Genomic DNA, 22,579 nt, shown 5'->3' on the forward strand with positions numbered 1-22,579 from the left:
TGCTTGTCTATAATTTTCTTTCTGATCTCTTGAGACAGCTCTTTCCTTTGCTTCCTCTGGTCCATGTCGAGTGTGGTACACACCATATCACCAAACAACACAGTGATTACCTGGAGCCATATATATAGGCCCAATGGCTGATTACAAGGTTGTAGACACCTGTGATGCTAATTAGTGGACACACCTTGAATTAACATGTCCCTTTGGTCACATTATGTTCTGTGTTTTCTAGGGGTACCATCATTTTTGTCCATGCCTGTTTCATGAGTTTATTTTTTTACATAATTCTGTTGAAGCATGGTTGAAAAACAATGTCTGACTTTCATTGGTTAACATTTATAGAATTTTAATTTATTATTACTTTTGTCAGATTAAAGTTATTTCTGTGACCATTGTGACTTTTTCTTTCATTGACCAAAGGGTACCAACAATTTTGTCCACGTCTGTATGTGTCCTTTTCGAAGAGATCCCATCCTGGTTTTACCACTGAAACTGCATGAAAAAACCTGAATGTGGAAATCCAGCCTTATAGCAAGGCGTTAAAGCCACTTGCTGTTTGCACTGAAGACTGGAAATAAATCTATTTTTAATAAATACTGTAGGCAGCTATTATTTTTGTGGCAGTGTTCATATTACTATACTTGGGTGTGGAACGGTTGTGTTGTAGCGAGGAAGCAATACTAGTAACATTTGTAAAAATAATAGTTCATTACAGTGAAACTTTCAGGAACACTCATAACATACAGAGCAATATTTAACAGGGGGAGGGGGGTGTTACAGCCGGATATTTACACGAAAGGAAATGTTTAATGGCAGTTACCACCAAACTGTAACATCCATGAGGGAAAACTGGCATTCAGTCACAGTGATGGGGTAATATGATACAGTTGCCACTAAAAATTGTGCACAATGACTAATAAAAACAACCATGGACACATATTAAATTACAGCACGAAATAGGTGTTACCATCAGAACATCCCAGTTTCATGAGAGGAGAACACTAAAGTCCTTTGGAGATAATTTTTACTCCTGTGAAAATTTACTTTATTCGGGACTTTGAATCTTCCTCCTCACTGTCCTCTACCTCTTGAATAACAAGTTCTGATTCTGGGCGATCCCGACTGTTCTCTTCTTTAGCATCGTCCTTGAAGTTCCATCTCTGCTCCCGCTCATTTTCAGGTGGTAGCACCAGGGGCTGGTCATCCCCAAAATCAAAGTTGACATTATCCAAACCAGCTTCTGATAGACATGGATGACACAGACGGTATCTTCTTGTCCCATCTTGAATTACTCGACCTGTGACCTCTGTGACTGATAATTTGCACCGTCTGCAGATGAGCTTGCCAGCTTCATGGATCTAGGTTTAGGGCATAGGAAAATGCTGATTTACTGAGTCCTGCATACATATAATTTATACATAGCATAGACAGGTTCTGGCAAAGGCTTCAATCGCACCTATTTGAATGGTTTGTAGGAGAATCCTTATATTTTGTGTGCCAAAAATGGGATAAAAACATTTCAAAGAATAAAAACCACCCAAAAAACCTTTTCTCTGTCAGAACTTAAAGAGGACATTTCATCAGTTTTGACATGGGCTAATTATGGTATTACCTTGTAGGGCGGCCCCCACTGATGCCATGTGGCCCTCCTGATGATTTTGCACGCTGTATTATAATTGCAATGGGGAGGAGACGCAATCATCTTCTGTGGGCGTCTTCTCCCTGGCTGCGGTCTGCTCTGATTGGATCGCGCTCACAGCCAGGGAAAAGGAGACTCCCACAGTCGAAGACTGCGTCTCCTCCCCATTGCATTATACTGCTCATTATAATACAGCGCGCCAAATCATCGGGAGGAGGGCTTTTTTAAAAAAAACAAACAAAAAAAAACACCATGACATCAGTGGGGGCCGCCCTACAAGGTAATACCATAATTAGCATATGTCAAAACTGATGAAAGGTCCTCTTTAACCGCCTAACGCAGATGTGCGGTCCAGAGGCGGCAGCGCTGCGCACAGTCACGCATATACGCGAGATGACGCGCATGCGCAGTTCGGGCCGGCATTTCGTCGAGGAGTATTTCGTCATCAGCTTGCCAGCCAATGATCGCGGCTGGCAAGCTGATGATTTTTAAAAATCCAATCAGAGTGCCAGATAGCAGATCATATTAGTAAATATGATCTGTTATATGGCTGCCTGCTCCTCTGCTGGTTCTTTTCGTCGGTTTGATCCAGCAGAGGAGCAGGCTTCACAGTGAGTACACCAAACACTACACTTTAGCCCCAGATCACCCCCCCTGAACCCCAATTAACCCTTTGATCACCCCTGTCAATCACTAGTGAAAGGAAAAAAAGTGATCAGTGTAAACTGTCACTTTTTTTCCCCACTGGTATTGACCGTTAGGTTTTAGGGATAGTTTAGGCCCCTTGGTTAGGTAGTTTAGGGATCAGTTAGCGCCCAGCCCCACCGCAGTCACTGATTCGCTGATTAGCGTTTCGCTAATCAGCATTTGTACTTTTATAGTATCTGGAAGTGATCAAAACCGATCACGGTCAGATCTATAATTGTATTAGTGTCACTTTAGTTCGCCCTCCACCCAAAACGCAGCTCGTTCAGGCCTGATCGGTCGCCCACACCCGCCCCACCGCAGTGACAACCCTCATCTGATGAATCTAGCGGGTCAGAATACAAACCTGTAGAAAGCAGTGGCTCTCTGACCCAAAGTTCGAACGAGGAGGCTGAGGTCCATGATAGCAGCAGGCGTACCCGGCCCCGTGTCGCTAGACCGCAGGATTCGCTTCAAGAGCGGCAGAGTGGGGCTGCTGCTGTCGGATTACGTGGTGAGGCATACACCAGCAGCGCAGCCCTCCCTGGACCTAGTACCAGCACTGCCGTAGAACATGGTGAAGTAGCGAGCACCAGAAGGGCAGTTGAAGCTGGTACGGTGGCACGAGCAGTAGTGACCCCGTCGCAGCCACCGCAAAGACGTGCCCGTAGAGCCCCTAGAATCCCTGAGGTGCTGGCAAACCCTGATTGGCAGTCCCCAACTTCAGCCGCACCTGTAGTTTTCCCTTTCACTGCCCAGTCTGGAGTTCGGGTTGAGACAGCTCAGATCGGTTCGGCCCTGGGATTTTTTGAGCTGTTCTTGACTGCGGAGCTCTTAGACATAGTTGTGGCCGAAACAAACCGGTATGCCACACAACTTATAACCGCTAACCCGGGAAGCTTTTATGCCCAGCCTTTCCGGTGGAAACCAGTCCAAGTTTCCGAAATTAAAACTTTTCTGGGCCTTCTCCTCAATATGGGTCTAACTAAAAAGCATGAATTGTGGTCATATTGCTCCACGAACCCAATTCATCACATGCCCATGTTCTCTGCTGCTATGTCCAGGGCACGTTTTGAGGCCATCCTGCGTTTCCTGCACTTTAGCGACAACACCGCCTCCCGTCCCAGAGGCCACCCTGCTTTTGACCGGCTCCACAAAATTCGGCCCCTCAGACCATTTCAACCTGAAATTTGCAGATTTGTATACCCCAGAGCAAAACATCTGCGTAGACGAGTCCCTGATACATTTTACCGGGCGCCTTGGCTTCAAACAATACATCCCAAGCAAGCGCGCCCGGTATGGGGGTCAAATTGTATAAGCTCTGTGAAAGGGCCACAGGCTATACCCACAAATTTCGGATCTATGAGGGAAAAGATCAGACCCTGGAGCCGGTCGGTTGCCCTGACTACCTGGGGAGCAGTGGGATCACAGTTTGGGACTTGGTGTCACCCTTATTCGGCAAGGGGTACCATCTTTATGTGGACAATTTTTACACAAGTGTGGCCCTCTTTAGGCATTTGTTTCTAGAACGGATTGGCGCCTGTGGCACCGCGCGAACTTCCCCCAACAGCTCGTTACCACCCGTCTTGCAAGGGGGCAGAGGGCCGCACTGTGTAACGAAGAACTGCTCGCGGTGAAATGGAGAGACAAGCGTGACGTTTACATGCTCTCCTCCATTCACGCAGACACGACAATACAAATTGAGCGAGCAACCCGTGTCATTGAAAAGCCCCTCTCAGTCCACGACTATAATTTGCTCATGCGAGGGGTGGACTTCAATGACCAGATGTTGTCTCCGTATTTAGTTTCCCGCAGAACCAGACGCTGGTATAAGAAGGTGTCTGTATATTTAATTCAATTGGCTCTGTATAATAGTTTTGTTCTCTACAGTAAGGCTGGGAGAACTGGATCCTTCCTCAAAATTTCAGGAAAAGATCATCGAGAACCTCCTGTACCCAGGAGGTTCCGTGGCCCCATCCACCAGTGTAGTTAGCTGTCTACACGAGCGACATTTCCCCAATGTCGTTGCCGGTACCTCAACCCACCCGTCACCCCGAAAAAGATGTCGTGTCTGTAGCAGGAGTGGAATAAGGCGTGACACCCGCCATTTCTGTCCTGACCACCCTGCCCTATGCTTAGGGGAGTGTTTCCGGAAGTACCACACACAGGTACACCTAGCATAGGGATCACATCTCACCAGGACAGGCACACAGGGCTATTAGGGCCCATTCACTCACACAGCTGCTGCAAACCTCTCCTTTCACCTGGGACAAAGTGCATAACGCACTTCGCCACATCTTTGGGCGATTTGCGCTTTGCACATTGACCCATGGGGAAGGAGAGGTTTGTTCTATAAAGGTAAAAAACAAAACAAAAAAAAACACCAGTAAGCAAAAAGGTTAATGTTTAGTTCAAAAAGTTAAAGTTTATATATTCTGTTCCAAAGTTAATAAAATTATTGCGTTACGGCCTGTTACGATACGAGCTAAGTGGGTATGGATGTTGGGCGGAGCTCCTATGTCCTGGCAGACGCCTTTCCCCTCCTTTTTTTTTTTTTTTTGGCAGAGATTTTTTCATCCACATTGATCGATGTGAATGAAAAAATCTGTGCCGTTCATTTTTTTCTTTCAGCCCAGAGGCTGAACGGGAAAAAAAATCTCATTACCTGTATGCTCAATATAAGGAGAATAGCAGAAACTCCTAATGCTGGCCATACATGTAATGATTGCGGAGACCCTCAAATGCCAGGGCAGTACAAACACCCCACAACTGACCCCATTTTGGAAAGAAGACACCCCAAGGTATTTGCTGAGGGGCATATTGAGTCCATGAAAGATTTAAATTTTTGTCCTAAGTTAGCGGAAAGTGAGACTTTGTGAGAAAAAAAAAAAAAAGAAAAAAAAAAAAATCAATTTCCTGCTAACTTATGCCAAAAAAAAAAAATTCTATGAACTTGCCAGGCCCCTCATTGGATACCTTGGGGTGTCTTCTTTCCAAAGTGGGGTCACATGTGGGGTATTTATACTGCCCTGGCTTTTTAGGTGCCCTAAAGCGTGAGAAGAAGTCTGGGATCCAAATGTCTAAAAATGCCCTCCTAAAAGGAATTTGGGCACCTTTGCGCATCTAGGCTTCAAAAAAGTGTCACACATCTGGTATCGCCGTACTCAGGAGAAGTTGGGGAATGTGTTTTGGGGTGTCATTTTAAATATCTTGGTCAAATGCCAACTTTGTATAAAAAAAAAAAAATGGGAAAAGTTGTCTTTTGCCAAGATATTTCTCTCACCCAGCATGGGTATATGTAAAATGACACCCCAAAACACATTCCCCAACTTCTCCTGAGTACGGCGATACCAGATGTGTGACACTTTTTTGCAGCCAAGGTGGGCAAAGGGGCACATATTCCAAAGTGCACCTTTCGGATTTCGCAGGCCATTTTTTACACATTTTGATTGCAAAGTACTTCTCACACATTTGGGCCCCTAAATTGCCAGGGCAGTATAACTACGCCACAACTGACCCCATTTTGGAAAGAAGACACTCCAAGGTATTCTGTGAGGGGCATGGCGAGTTCCTAGAATTTTTTATTTTTTGTCGCAAGTTAGTGGAATATGAGACTTTGTAAGAAACAAAAAAAAGAAAAAAAAAAATCATCATTTTCCGCTAACTTGTGACAAAAAATAAAAAGTTCTATGAACTCACTATGCCCATCAGCGAATACCTTAGGGTGTCTACTTTCCGAAATGGGGTCATTTGTGGGGTTTTTCTACTGTTTGGGCATTGTAGAACCTCAGGAATCATGACACGTGCTCAGAAAGTCAGCTGTTTCAAAAAGCGGAAATTCACATTTTTGTACCATAGTGTGTAAACGCTATAACTTTTACCCAAACCATTTATTTTTTTTGCCCAAACATATTTTTTTTTATCAAAGACATGTAGAACAATAAATTTGGCAAAAAATGTATATATGGATGTCATTTTTTTTGCAAAATTTTACAGCTGAAAGTGAAAAATTTCATTTTTTTGCAAAAAATCGTTACATTTTGATTAATAACAAAAAAAGTAAAAATGTCAGCAGCAATGAAATACCACCAAATGAAAGCTCTATTAGTGAGAAGAAAAGGAGGTAAAATTCATTTGGGTGGTAAGTTGCATGACCGAGCGATAAACGGTGAAAGTAGTGTAGTGCAGAAGTGTAAAAAGTGGCCTGGTCATGAAGGGGGTTTCAGCTAGCGGGGTTGAAGTGGTTAAAGGGGTTGTCCAAGAGAGGAAATGTGAAAGTACATTACTTACCGGTTTATTGACTCACTGTTCCATTGCTGCAGCTCTGGTCCTCCATGCTATGTTTATTTAATTGGTTGCACCAACGACATGGACGTATGCTCAAATGACCACTGTAACCAGTCACTGAACTTAGTGGGCTTCTGCCATATACTGCAGAGGTCAGTAACTGGCTGCAGTGGTTACAGATGTGTATGGGCTCCTTACAGACCATATTTTATTTAATGCTTTTATTATTTTATCACATTTCCCATATTGGACATTTTTAGCAGAAAATATAGTTGTTAAAGCACAGGTGTGAATGAAGCTTAACTTTTTCTCTAAACTAAATAGAATGGTTCACCGAACAAAAGTAATTTTGTCAGTATAATTTAGTTTCTATGTAATAATACTTCATGCCCTGCACTTTAGAAGGCCACTGTACAGCAGAGCTAGAGATAATAGTAAAAGTGTTTAGACCGCGCTCACACATCACTGATTTGTTTCACATTCCTATTCGGAACTGGCTCTCCCACCCACACAGATTATACCTAAAAATATTATAGCTTCCTTTGCACTTTGCTCAGATTGTGCTACGGATTCATAGCACATTTCACCCAGTACATTCAAAGGGTAAAATCCCCAGTGAGTTAAAAAAAAAAACTGCAGCATGCTCATATCACAGTCTGGAATTTTTCTGCTCGATGTAACTGGGATTTTGAAAACCTTTAGGCTACATGCACTCGACCATATTTGTTTTGCGGATCCGCCAAAAATAAAAAATAAAAAAAAAAAAAAAAAATGTAATTTGTTTTTTTGGGGGGGGGAAGGGGGGGGGGGTCTATTGTAACAATGCAAAAAATGGACAAGAATAAGACATGTTCTATTTTTTTTGCGGGGCTACGGAACGGACATACTGATGCATTTTTTGTGGACCCGTTGAAATGAATGTGTCCGCATCCTATCTGCAAAAAAAACGGAACTGACATGGAAACAAAAAACGTTTGTGTGCATAAAGCCTCATTCACACGTATTGCACTGTACATTGCCGCAGATTTGTACTGCAGATGGGTACCACAAATCTGCCCCCTCTAAACATAGCCCATGAATTAAAGTATTATCATCTGCACATTTTTGGTATATCTACAGGATATGTCAAAAAATGTCAAGTAGGCCCAGGTCCCCAGTGGTGGAATCTGCACCTCTCTTGAAAATGGGATTCCCTGCACCACTACTTCTGTGAATGGAGAGGTGGACGCTTATACAGGAATTAAAAAAATATCTGAGCATGCTTATGTGGCTATTTTAGGAACTCCCATACAAGTGACAGAAGAGCACCTTCTCATACATGGCCACATCTCCATTCACAGGAATCGTGAGACAGGGGTCAAGGCAGCAAAAGGGTTAAAGTGGGTGTCCAAATAAATAATATTGAAAGTCCTTCCATAGGATAGGCCATTTGTATTTGATTGGAAGGGGCTATGGCACTCCTGCAAGTACCAAATCCCCCTCATTGTTTACACAGGAACAGATCTACCTACCTTTGTGACCGTTCCTTGTATGGCAGCTCAGTCCTATTCACTACAGTGGGAGCGATCTTAAGTGCCAACTGATCATCTGGATGAGCTGTTGTGCCAGTGTGAACAATGAAGAGGCTGGCAGAGGTGCCAGTGATCAGACCCCAACGATCACATATTGATGGCCTATACTAACAAGACTATTGTAGACCGTGTATTGCAGGAGCATGTAGTATAATTGCAGCAATTTTCATTACATACTGTTTGAAAATGGTTCCTGAGATGCTCCAAACGTGTGAACCTCTTCCCACAAGCCTCACAGGGATATGGCCGCTCTCCAGTGTGACATCGCAGATGACGCTTCAGATCAGCTTTGCGCTTGACAGTGTGGGTACAAAACGGACATTTAAATCTCACGGGACTCAGGTCATCTAGAAACAGAGAAGTCAAATAATGAGAATACAAGGAAAATAACATCCTACTGTGTCCATTAGAGCAACTCAAGAAACATTTAGTACTTAAGACTAGGGATCGACCAATATGGATTTTTTTAGAGCGATACTAATAACCTGTGAACTTTCAAGCCAATAGCCGATAAGTTATACTGATATTCTGTGCATTTTCATTTTATGTAAAATTGGGAAAGGGGATGATTTATACTTTACTTAATATTTTGGTGTTTTGTTTTTTTTTACTTTTTATTTAATAACTAACCATTTCCCCCCTTAGGGGCTAGAACCTGGGATCTTTTAATCTTGATAGAGCTCTATTAGGGTGAATAGGACCTCACACTGTCCCTGCTTCCCTGTGCAGAGTACACACAGCAGCAGGGAGCTCACCATGGCAGCCAGGGCTTCAGTAGCATCCTGGCTGCCATGGTAACTGATCGGAGCCCAGGATTACACTGCCTGGGCTCCGATCAGATGCTGCAACTGCACCACCAATGAAGAGGATGGGAGGGGACCCTTTGGCCACTGCCACTAATGACTTTAATACTGGGGGGGCACTGCGCCACCAATGATTTTAATACTGGGGGGGGGGGGGGGGCGCAGTGCACCACCAATGATAATTAACATTTAATAAAGGAGGCGGGTGTGTCAGCGCAGAATCACATAGCCAGCACCCTGCATCTGACAGGGAGCTGCAATCAGCGGCAGCAGTTAACCTCTCAGGTGCGGCACCTGAGGGGTTAACTGCCGCTGATCACAGCTTCCTGTCATGTAGGCTGGGCACCACCTCCTGTATTTGTATTAGACGTTAATTATCATTGGTGGCGCAGTGCGCCTGCCCCTCCTCCTCCCGTCTCTCCGCATTGGCAGCGAGGCACAGGGGGGAGGGAGAGAGTGACTCCTTCTCCCCTGTGCTGCTGAGGGAACATAGAGCGCTGACAACAGCGCGCTCATGTTCTGTGATAGCGCGCTGGACGCATTATCGGCAAGGTTAGATGCCGATAACTTAAAAGATCCTGAATATCGGCCGATAATATCGGTAACTCCGATAATCAGTCGATCCCTATTCCCTACTTAGGATATAGTAAAGATTTAATATATAGTCTAATGCATTACATTTAAAAGAAAAAAAAATTGCTCCTGCTGCTGAAAATGATTATTATGTACAAACCGAAGCCTATATACAAATTTATCTTTGCCCAGAATGTATGTATTCCCCAAAAGCCCCTACACTTTACTCACGTGCCCACTGTTTTCTCAAACCATGGTGCCAGGCTGTGTAACTGTGTGCTGCTCTCCATAGCACTCAGGATGGCTGACTTACCATCTTTCTGCCACTAGGAGGAGCCCTTTACATAAATGAATTTCTGAGAAGAGCAGGAACATTTGCTCCTTCCTTCCACCCCTTAGGCTCCATTCACACGTCCGCGGAAAGGGTGCGGACCCATTCATTCTCTATGGGGACGGAATGTGCTGTCCGCATCCACATTTGCGGATCCGCACTTCCGCATCCGTGCTTCCGTTTCCGCAAAAAAATAGAACATGTCCTATTCTTGTCCGCAATTGCGGACAAGAACAGGCATATTCTATTATGTCAGCAATGTGCGGTCCGCAAAATGCGGAACGCACATTGCCGCTTTCCGTGTTTTGCGGATCCGTGTCTCCGCAAAACACATTGCGGACGTGTGAATGGAGCCTTAGGGTCCATTCACACATCGGCAATAAACAGCAGCAATGTGCATTCCGCATTTTGCAGACCGCACATTGCCAGCACTAATAGAATATGCCCATTCTTGTCCGCAATTGCGGACAAGAATAGGATATGTTCTATTTTTTTCGGGAACGGAATTGTGGACCCGAAAGTGCGGGTACGCAATTCCGTATCCGGGCAGCACATCGTGCTGCCCCATAGAAATGAATAGGTCCGCAATTTCGTTCCCCAAAATGCGGAACAAAATTGCGGACGTGTGAATGGGGCCTTAGGCTACTTTCACATCTGCGCTTTTTCTTTCTGGTATTGTGATCCATCATAGGATCTCAATACCGGGAGGAAAAAGGTTCAGTTTTGTCCCCATTCATTGGCAATTGTGCGTCATAGGATGCGGACACAAAAGAAAGCGGATCTAGCACTCATTGGCTTACAATGGTTTTAGTGCCGGATCCGTCATGGCTATTATATGTATTATCCTGACGGAAGTGTTTTTGCTGATCTATGACGGATCTAGCAAAAATGCAGACATGAAAGCCTTTAGGCTAGACAACACGAGCAATTTCGTAAGGTCCTGTTCTGACCTCTGCTCCTCTGACAGGATCGCACCGCATTGTAATGATTTATAATATTTTTTGACCCTGAGAGTCCTGGAATCTATTGTAATACACTGACAGCAATCATAATGCTGTGCGATCCTGTCAAAGGAGAAGAGGTCAGAATGGGACCTTACACTGACACACACGAGTTCCTTGCATTGAACCCCTAGGGTTGTGTAGTGGCTTCATCTTTGCATCATTGGGCCTTTCTGAGTTATCTGGATAGGAGCATTAAACTGAATCATGTTACACAGCCCAACATGTTGCTTGGAGAAAATGGTAGCTGTAAGAACAGTGAACATGAACCTTGGATGAAGTGCATACATTCAGGGCATTCATATGTACCAACAACCTGAAAGGGAACCTGTCACCGGGATTTTGTGTATAGAGCTGAGGACATGGGCTGCTAGATGGCCGCTAGCACATCCGCAATACCCAGTCCCCATAGCTCTGTGTGCTTTTATTGTGTAAAAAACGATTTGATACATATGCAAATTAACCTGAGATGAGTCCTGTATGTGAGATGAGTCAGACAGGACTCATCTCAGATTAATTTGCATATCTATCAAATAGGTTTTTTTACCCAATAAAAGCACACAGAGCTATAGGGACTGGGTATTGCGGATGTGCTAGCGGCCATCTAGCAACCCATGTCCTCAGCTCTATACACAAAATCCCGGTGACAGGTTCCCTTTAATGACTTCCATCAGCTTTCCTGATCAGTCAAGGAAGATAAAGGGGACCAATCATGTTTCACGCTGCCTGAACCATGGGCATATACACTCACCTAAAGAATTATTAGGAACACCTGTTCTATTTCTCATTAATGCGATTATCTAGTCAACCAATCACATGGCAGTTGCTTCAATGCATGTAGGGTTGTGGTCCTGGTCAAGACAATCTCCTGAACTCCAAACTGAATGTCAGAATGGGAAAGAAAGGTGGGCTACAACAGCAGTAGACCCCACCGGGTACCACTCATCTCCCCTACAAATAGGAAAAAGAGGCTACAATTTGCACAAGCTCACCAAAATTGGACTGTTGAAGACTGGAAAAATGTTGCCTGGTCTGATGAGTCTCGATTTCTGTTGAGACATTCAAATGGTAGAGTCCGAATTTGGCGTAAACAGAATGAGAACATGTATCCATCATGCCTTGTTACCACTGTGCAGGCTGGTGGTGGTGGTGTAATGGTGTGGGGGATGTTTTCTGGGCACACTTTAGGCCCCTTAGTGCCAACTGGCCATCGTTTAAATGCCACGGGCTACCTGAGCATTGTTTCTGACCATGTCTATCCCTTCATGACCACCATGTACCCATCCTCTGATGGCTACTTCCAGCAGGATAATGGACCATGCCACAAAGCTCGAATCATTTCAAATTGGTTTCTTGAACATGACAATGAGTTCACTGTACTAAAATGGCCCCCACAGTCACCAGATCTCAACCCAATAGAGCATCTTTGGGATGTGGTGGAACGGGAGCTTCGTGCCCTGGATGTGCATCCCTCAAATCTCCATCAACTGCAAGATGCTATCCTATCAATATGGGCCAACATTTCTAAAGAATGCTATCAGCACCTTGTTGAATCAATGCCACGTAGCATTAAGGCAGTTCTGCAGGCAAAAGGGGGTCCAACACCGTATTAGTATGGTGTTCCTAATAATTCTTTAGGTGAGTGTATATCGTGACATGACAGGCTCCCTCATTACTGAGAGCTATGTTTTATTCTGAAACGCTTTGATATTTACAAGAATACATAGAGGGATCTGCATAGAGAACTCTCTACTAAAAATTGAGACTGGCACAAACTTCTATGAAGCCCGTCTCATGCAGCAAGGGGAGAGAACATGCTATGCGTGTCATTCTCTCCCCTCATTCTGGGGTTGAGTGGGAGTCTCAGTGCTCAGATTCCCACCGATTTAAACGTTTGATATGCCTCTATGACCTATAGAAAGTTTTTTGAAAAGTTAGTGACCCTGTAAATACTTATATAATTAATTAAAAAGGCTTACTGTGTGCAGTGCCCGTTATATCTCTCTCCAGGATATGGCACTAATATCCTATGTTTGGGAGGAAGGCTGGGTTCACATGTCTTACGTTTAAAGTATATGTTACACGGATGCAGGGCCGTCTTTAATATTGATTGGACCCTGGGCAAGTGCCGCTGCCACATTCATGGGTCCATACTTTATTAACTAAGTAGCAGGACATGTAGTGCATACATGGGCGATCTCCCTGCACTTACTATTGTTTCTGGGCGCCGCTGTGGCCCCCTTTACATTCTCCCGTGCTGTATGCTAAGTAACAGCATCGGAACACCAGGGAGGAGACATCAGCTTTTCTCCCTGGGCGTTGCTTCTCCCTGTCCAATCGCAGCGCAGAACGTCACAGCCAGGGAGGAAAAAAAAACCTCACCTGGCGCTACAGCCAGGGAGAAGGAATGCCCAGGGAGAAAAGCTGGTGTTCCAATGCTGTTACTTAGCATACAGCGCGGGAGAATGTAACAGGGGCCACAGCGGCGCCCAGAAATAATGGTAAGTGCAGGGACATTCCCCATGTATGCCTGTGGGGCTCAAGAGGCAGCTGCCTTGGGCCCACCAGGAGCAACTGGGCCCGGGGCAGCTGCCCCTTTTGCCCTGCATTAAAGACTGCTCTGCACAGATGCCATACAGTGGTATCGGTCACCATTGAGATCCATTGTAAAAAAAAATATATATATATATATATATATATATATATATATATATATATATATATATATATATATATATATATATATATATATATACACAAAGGAAAAATGGCGGCACTGGTACGCAGTCTAGTAGAAGTAGGGTGCACGTCTCCAGGGGAATAGGCTTCTTACCCCAATGTATAGTCCAGAAAAATGGGCGGCACTCCAAGGAAAAGTACAAGTGAACTTTATTCACCCAGGTGGTGCAACGTTTCGGTTCTGCACTAGAACCTTTTTCAAGCAAAGTTACAACTCAAATCACAGCATTATATACAGGTGAAACAATTAGCTAGCTCAACATGTGATCACACTCCCCCCAGTGGGTGTGTTACAAGTCTAGATCATCCAATAAAAACAGTGTATACATCAAAGAATAAACACAATATAGATGCAATGAGGCATACATGTGACAAAATATACAAGTGACATATATATGTTTACACATAGTGTATCAATGACCACATACTGTATCGATCATTTATAAAATCGATCTGCCCGATCGGTGCACTGTGATGTGATATGTTTTATAAAAACGAGAATAGCAGAGAGGGGGGAGGGCGATCAGAGAAGCATACCAGAGGGACGAGAAGGAACCTGTCATGCCGTTGCTCAGCGTTGTTTGTCGTTCACTGCGCAGACGCAGCGCCGCACCACTCTGGGATGTGCCGGCCGAAGACCTCTGATGTCATCAAATCGGGCTGCAGCGTCATCTTCCCGAGTCTCACCCCATGCGCATGCTCAGTAGATAGAGACTATTCCCAGCGCCATCTTGCTTAGTGGAAAACAGATCGCTACGCCAATACACTAAGTGTAATACATCCAAGCCACTTATTCAAGGGTATCGGCACCTCAGAAAGAAAGGGACAATCTAGAAACCAGAATGTCTCCCCTCATATCCACGTGAAGCCATGCTGCGGCCACGGAATCCGCGGTCCCTGCAAAGGCGACCCTATGGTTACTGAGTGCCCTCATACCCGGGAGGGATCTCCTCTTCTGGGCATAAAGATGTCACAGAGTGTAGACAATAGCTGGGTGTCTTATCGCTCAGGTTTCCCATGGTGCTTATCAAAATAGGCATACGGCACTTTAAAAATTATAATACAGGTATCTGAAAAACAATAAAATCAATCATGTGGGGCAAAAAATGTCCCACATAACCCTCTTGTATATGGTATGTCGTGATCAGCCCAACCGCCTCTGCCAATCTTCCAGTAGTGAAGTGTGAATGATCTGTGTAAAGAAAAAGAAAAATAAACTAATGGGGCAAGAAAAATATTAATTGAGTTAATTAACTCCCTTAGTGTACACATGAGGGGCCTAATAGCACCCGACCTGACATAAGCGGCAAACCACCCTACAAAACGTCCCCAAAGTTATAGTCTACATTTAAGCCATGAGGCTTCAGGCTGCCTAACCTGTGAATCCAGCTAAGCTCTCTGTGTCTCAATACCCTAGATCTATCCCCACCTCGCCTAGGTTGGGGAATCTGATCCACTATCCAACATCTCAGGTCGCCTTCCCTATGCTTGGCTTCTGTGAAATGTTTGGATACCGGTAAGTCTATCCTCTTTTTTCTAATACTCAAGCGATGGTTATTGAGGCGAGTCTTAAGCTCTGTGGTCGTCTCCCCTACATATAGTAAATTGCATGGACAAGATAGTATATAGATAACGTAGCTGGAGTCACAGGTTAGGTGAAATAAAATTTTGAAAGATTCACCAGTCCCAGGATGTATAAAACTCTTCCCCTTGCGAATATACTTACAGTTGACGCAGTTAAGGCAGGGATAACAACCCAAACCCAACTGCGCCAACGTGGTCTGTTTCAAGGATCCCTTTGAGCCTATATCCGCCTTTACCAACTGATCCTTCAAATTCCTGGATCTACGGTAGGAGAGAAGAGGAGGACGCTGGAATTCAGAGATCTCACTAAAACATGTGCCTAATAGGCCCCAATGCTTTTTCAGGATCTTATTGACGGAAGGACTATGTTCACCATACACCGAGATGAATGGAATCCTGGCCGTCTTACGGATAGCCTTCCGTGGTGTTAATAGGTCAGCCCTATCCAAATTCTGTACTTTACTAATATGTTCATTTAGCAATCGTTTGGGATAACCCCTATCCTGAAATTTCAGGGACATCGAGCTCAAGGTCTCATTAGACACTATACGCTTGGCTCTGAGAAACTGGGAGAAGGGCAATGACTGTATCATTTTCCTCGGATGGGAACTGTTAAAACAAGCGGGGTGTGGCAATGGGGTCCCACGTGGCCCCCACCTACGCAAATATTTTTATGAGGTGCTATGAGGAGGATGTCATCTATTTATCCCACCACTTCAGACATGTGCTGAGGTGGTGGAGATACATTGACGACATCTTCCTCATATGGACAGGTTCTGAGGCAGAATTGGTCGACTTTCATGGCTTCCTCAACGATCCGGATTTGCAATTTACTCTCATTCACTCCATGACTGAGATCCAGTTTTTAGACACCAAAGTGGTGCTTAATGAGGGAGTGATATATACCGAATTGTACACGAAACCTACTGATGTGAATACGTTGCTTTGTTTTAACAGTTCCCATCCGAGGAAAATGATACAGTCATTGCCCTTCTCCCAGTTTCTCAGAGCCAAGCGTATAGTGTCTAATGAGACCAAATTAGAAGAGACCTTAAGCTCGATGTCCCTGAAATTTCAGGATAGGGGTTATCCCAAACGATTGCTAAATGAACATATTAGTAAAGTACAGAATTTGGATAGGGCTGACCTATTAACACCACGGAAGGCTATCCGTAAGACGGCCAGGATTCCATTCATCTCGGTGTATGGTGAACATAGTCCTTCCGTCAATAAGATCCTGAAAAAGCATTGGGGCCTATTAGGCACATGTTTTAGTGAGATCTCTGAATTCCAGCGTCCTCCTCTTCTCTCCTACCGTAGATCCAGGAATTTGAAGGATCAGTTGGTAAAGGCGGATATAGGCTCAAAGGGATCCTTGAAACAGACCACGTTGGCGCAGTTGGGTTTGGGTTGTTATCCCTGCCTTAACTGCGTCAACTGTAAGTATATTCGCAAGGGGAAGAGTTTTATACACCCTGGGACTGGTGAATCTTTAAAAATTTTATTTCACCTAACCTGTGACTCCAGCTACGTTATCTATATACTATCTTGTCCATGCAATTTACTATATGTAGGGGAGACGACCACAGAGCTTAAGACTCGCCTCAATAACCATCGCTTGAGTATTAGAAAAAAGAGGATAGACTTACCGGTATCCAAACATTTCACGGAAGCCAAGCATAGGGAAGGCGACCTGAGATGTTGGATAGTGGATCAGATTCCCCAACCTAGGCGAGGTGGGGATAGATCTAGGGTATTGAGACACAGAGAGCTTAGCTGGATTCACAGGTTAGGCAGCCTGAAGCCTCATGGCTTAAATGTAGACTATAACTTTGGGGACGTTTTGTAGGGTGGTTTGCCGCTTATGTCAGGTCGGGTGCTATTAGGCCCCTCATGTGTACACTAAGGGAGTTAATTAACTCAATTAATATTTTTCTTGCCCCATTAATTTATTTTTCTTTTTCTTTACACAGATCATTCACACTTCACTACTGGAAGATTGGCAGAGGCGGTTGGGCTGATCACGACATACCATATACAAGAGGGTTATGTGGGACGTTTTTTGCCCCACATGATTGATTTTATTGTTTTTCAGATACCTGTATTATAATTTTTAAAGTGCCGTATGCCTATTTTGATAAGCACCATGGGAAACCTGAGCGATAAGACACCCAGCTATTGTCTACACTCTGTGACATCTTTATGCCCAGAAGAGGAGATCCCTCCCGGGTATGAGGGCACTCAGTAACCATAGGGTCGCCTTTGCAGGGACCGCGGATTCCGTGGCCGCAGCATGGCTCCACGTGGATATGAGGGGAGACATTCTGGTTTCTAGATTGTCCCTTTCTTTCTGAGGTGCCGATACCCTTGAATAAGTGGCTTGGATGTATTACACTTAGTGTATTGGCGTAGCGATCTGTTTTCCACTAAGCAAGATGGCGCTGGGAATAGTCTCTATCTACTGAGCATGCGCATGGGGTGAGACTCGGGAAGATGACGCTGCAGCCCGATTTGATGACATCAGAGGTCTTCGGCCGGCACATCCCAGAGTGGTGCGGCGCTGCGTCTGCGCAGTGAACGACAAACAACGCTGAGCAACGGCATGACAGGTTCCTTCTCGTCCCTCTGGTATGCTTCTCTGATCGCCCTCCCCCCTCTCTGCTATTCTCGTTTTTATAAAACATATCACATCACAGTGCACCGATAGGGCAGATCGATTTTATAAATGATCGATACAGTATGTGGTCATTGATACACTATGTGTAAACATATATATGTCACTTGTATATTTTGTCACATGTATGCCTCATTGCATCTATATTGTGTTTATTCTTTGATGTATACACTGTTTTTATTGGATGATCTAGACTTGTAACACACCCACTGGGGGGAGTGTGATCACATGTTGAGCTAGCTAATTGTTTCACCTGTATATAATGCTGTGATTTGAGTTGTAACTTTGCTTGAAAAAGGTTCTAGTGCAGAACCGAAACGTTGCACCACCTGGGTGAATAAAGTTCACTTGTACTTTTCCTTGGAGTGCCGCCCATTTTTCTGGACTATATATATATATATATATATATATATAATTAATGTATACATTTTTCTGTACTCTGCAGGATGGAAAAGCGTAGTGCAAACACATCATGTGCACCCAGCCTAAGGGCTCACACACAAGCCAAACTGCAGATCCGCAAAACACAGATAATATCGGCCGTGTGCATTCTGCATTTTGCAGAACAGAATGTCCTGGCCTCTATAAAACAGTCCTATCCTTGTCTGTAAAACAGACAAGAATAGGACATGTAATGTTTTTTGCGGGACCGGGGAATGGACATACGCATAAGCATCTTTTGTGTCCCCATTAAAGTGAATGGCTCGGCAGCCAACCTGCCAAAAATGTATCGGATGCGGATAAAAAACACGGTCGTGTGCATGAGCCCTAACTCTGGCAACGGAACTAGGTGCAGGAACTTGACAATCATCCTTTTCTACATGAATGGGAACTGAGCTACAGTAATCCAGCATGACCACTACACAATGCATAGAGCCTTCTGCTTCCAGTTCCAGCCATTGATTCTGGCTCCGCCAGCTGCTACAAACAGCTTATTGTTGGGGGTGCCGGCTTTCGGACCCCAACTGATGTGATATTGATGACTAAATATGAAAACTGACACCAAAATAAATGATTAAAATGTGCTCATTTTTTGTCGGTTGTTTTGGTATATAATATACAGTATGTATAGTTTTGCATGAAGGGTCGACTATAGTGATGTTTCGGCTAGCATATTTTTTTTTTTTTTATATAGTTTAGGCAGATAATATGGCTCTGAAGTGGTCAATGAAAAACTTTGGAGGTCATTTATTAACCATAAATACGCCTATATATTAGGCACATTTCTGGTGCAATCTGTGACTTCACCCTGCTCATGCCAGGTCTAAAAAAAAGTGGGCAGGAAAGGACTGGTAGGCCCATCTCAATCATCATTTTCTAGGCCTTTTTTTTTTTTTTTTGGGCGTAGAACATGGTCTGAGGGGTCATGCACATGAACGTGTGGCGGCCGTGCCCATATTGTGGCCCCCAAACAGAGGGTCCACAATACACGAGTACCGGCGGTGTCCACCCCGCATCACAGATGCGGACCCATTCACTTGAATGGGTCCGCAATCCGGAAGGTCGGTGCGGAACGGATGGAGTGCTTCCATGGGGTTTCTGTCCGTGCCTCCGCACCGCAAAAAAGTAGTACATGCACTACTTTCTTGCGGTGTGGACCGTCAGATGCGAATCGCAGACCCCATTCGGGCCCGTCTGGCACACGTTTGTGTGCATGACCTCTTAATGTAAGGCAGCTAGCTTATATTTAAAAGGGGCAGTGGATACACCGACGTTATGTAGAGGTCGGCGCCTCTTCATAACGTCAGCGGATCCACCACCACCACAGGGCCTTATTAAGACCGGCGTCTAAAACACCAATCTTAATAAATGTGTGTTTTATTTGCACTTTTCCATGGAAGTCCAAAAAGCCACAGTTTAAAGGGGAAAACAGCCTCCTGTGGGGCATTGTACACATGCAGAGCTGCAACTCTGCTCGGCCTCTGAAGACCCGGTGATCATTTGATCATCGCTTCCTCTATTCATTGCATAGTGCTATACACCAAGGAAAGGAGAAAGCAGAAGCCATAATAAAGCGTTTATGTCTTATCCTCGGGGGCCTTGGCCTGATGCTGCTGAAGTGCAGGTGTAGGGCCTTACTCCCGTGCCATAGATGTACAGCGTCCTGGATATAAGGTGCTGTTTTTTTTTATAGTACACCAAGCACATTGTATAGTGGTTGTGCTTGGTATTGCAGCTCAATCCCATTAACCTGAAGCTGCAGAAAGTCCATGTGAGCGATGTACTTCCCATCACAGGCTGAGGTAGAGGCCGCAGTGCTCAGCTGAGTGCAGTGGCCCCTTCTAACAGCTGATTGTTGGGGGTGCCGGAAGTCAGCCCCCAAATGATCTGATATTGATGACCCATAATAAAGATAGCAAAGAAAACCCTGCACGTTCCTAGTTCACGTTTCTGACATACCAGTTATGTTTGCATTGGTATAATACTGTAACCAGGAATGGTCACTAGTTAATAAAATATAGACTTCTACTCATGACCAGCAATAATGTATTAAGATATATAACGCTCACCTTCGCTCCAACCAGACATAACACCTAAGATGGTAGGCATCGCTTTGTACAGCTCATCAGCCTTGGAGACACGTGTAGCCATATCCTGGTCCCCAGAATCTACAAGTTGTGGTGACTCTGGCCAGCTTTGAGCAGTGTCACCTTCTTCGTCCTCTTCAAGCTTTGGGCACACCAATTCTTCATGCGATTGTGGTTCTTCATCCTGCATTGTATTCTCTTCATCATGGACTATACATTCTGCAGAACCACCGACAAGGTCACCTAAGGGTACTGAGGTAACGCGTGAAGAGTTCAGAGGCTCGTGCATTAACCGCCTACGGTGCTTACGGACATGCTCTGGTTTACGGGAATGTTTGGAGAAAGGGCGCTGCAACCGTGATGTCATAGGAGGGGGGTAATTGTATCCGGCGATGAAACCGCTGTGCTCTGCTGCTTCATGGGTGTGTGTTGGGCTATTTTCAGTCCTCCACCCAGCTGCATACAGTCCAGTGCCGTTGGTGCCATTGTCTTTGTCAGATAAGCTAAAGAAGCCATCCCTATCCTTTTCATTGATATCCAGGGAGGATTTGATGAACATTTTGCATACACTGATGACATCAGTCATTTGCAAATAACTAGCTGCCGACATAACTTCAATGACATTCTGCCCAGACAGGGGTAATTTACCGGAATACACAAAATCTAGGATGGCAGTGAACGTGTCAGCGGAGAAAACATCAAAGGTGGCCGTTGTGGGCTTGCTCATGTCCTTGCAACTTTGGGACAACAGCATTTTGAAGTACCCGCTGCTCGCAAACAGGACATTTCTATGAGCCTTGAACATCTGGCCTTCTACCATGATGTGACAGTCACAAAACAGGTCTTTCCTTCTCTGCTCATCCAACTGCTGCAGGAGTCGAATATGATGAGAGGAGAAATCCATCCTTCCCAGTACACTGTGTAGCAGAGTAAAAGTCTGGTGAGCTCAAAATAACGGATGGAGGAAATGAAGACTTTAGGCTACATTCACACGACTGTATCCGTTTTGTGGTCCACAAAATGTGGATACTGGCCATATGCATCCCGCGTTTTTCATGGGCGCCATTGTAAAAATGCAGATCGGGCACAAACCAAAAACACGTACATGTCGTATGAATGAGGCCTTATGAATTAATAAGACCACCTAAGAAAGAAAGCCATTCCTCTCAACCCCACCATAAACATGCACACTCTGTTGAGCACCCATATTTTGTTTGCAGTGGGGAGAGGAGAAAAGGCCAAAGCCAGAATGGGGCATGATGAAAGAGTAAGTTGGGGGGAGCCTCATATGCATTTTCTAATTCAATATTTACCATCTATCCTGTGGATAAGGCTACTTTCACACTAGCGTTCATCAGTCCGCTCGTGAGCTCCGTTTGAAGGAGCTCACGAGCAGAGCAGAACGCTTCCGTCCAGCCCTGATGCAGTCTGAATGGAGCGGATCCGCTCAGACTGCATCAGTCTGGCGGCGTTCAGCCTCCGCTCGCCTCCGCACGGCCAGGCGGACAGCTGAACGCTGCTTGCAGCGTTCAGCTGTCCGCCTGGCCGTGCGGAGGCGAGCAGATCCGTTCAGACTTACAATGTAAGTCAATGGGAACGGATCCGCTTGAAGATTACACCATATGGCTCAATCTTCAAGCGGATCCGTCCCCCATTGACTTTACATTGAAAGTTTGAACGGATCCGTTCAGGCTACTTTCGCACTTAGAAATTTTTCTAAGTTATTAATGCAGACGGATCCGTACTGAACGGAGCCTCCGTCTGCATTAATATGATCGGATCCGTTCAGAACGGATCCGATCAAACGCAAGTGTGAAAGTAGCCTTAGTAATACATTATTTTTGTGGGATTTAATTATTAATAAATTCTAACTATTACAAAAAAACACAACTCATGATCACCCTTTAAGCAGCGGCCCTGGTTTATCACAGTGACTTAAAAATAGAGGAAACTGATTTTTTTCCTTTTCCCGGTGCATTGCTTATATCGTGTCATTGCCGACTAGTAAGTCAGTTTATGCAGTCCAGCTGTTTCGCAGGCATGGCATCAGAAGTGATTTTCCACCTTATCAAATGCGCCATTTATAAAGCAAATTTCAGACGAGTGTGTCCACCGCAGGAAACACGATCCCCAAGACCATATGGTATAAGGCTACTTTCACCCGA

The 22,579-nt window shown here is 44.7% G+C and overlaps 1 protein-coding gene across 4 annotated transcripts in view; it reads right to left on the reverse strand.

The window, feature by feature from the left end:
- Positions 1-446: 446 nt before the first annotated feature.
- The window catches only part of ZBTB8A (zinc finger and BTB domain containing 8A), a 33,985-nt gene continuing 11,852 nt past the window's right edge, over positions 447-22,579 (reverse strand). For all 4 annotated transcript variants that reach the window (XM_044286674.1, XM_044286672.1, XM_044286673.1 and 1 more), the window contains 3 exons: positions 20,397-21,331; positions 8,359-8,528; positions 447-1,358 (listed from right to left, as the gene is read on the reverse strand). In XM_044286674.1, the coding sequence (XP_044142609.1) occupies positions 1,041-1,358; positions 8,359-8,528; positions 20,397-21,318 (1,410 nt within the window). In that variant the 5' untranslated portion in view covers positions 21,319-21,331 and the 3' untranslated portion in view covers positions 447-1,040. The remainder of the gene's footprint in view (positions 1,359-8,358; positions 8,529-20,396; positions 21,332-22,579) is intronic.

This window comes from Bufo gargarizans, chromosome 3, assembly GCF_014858855.1.
Source record: "Bufo gargarizans isolate SCDJY-AF-19 chromosome 3, ASM1485885v1, whole genome shotgun sequence".
Taxonomy (NCBI): domain Eukaryota; kingdom Metazoa; phylum Chordata; class Amphibia; order Anura; family Bufonidae; genus Bufo; species Bufo gargarizans.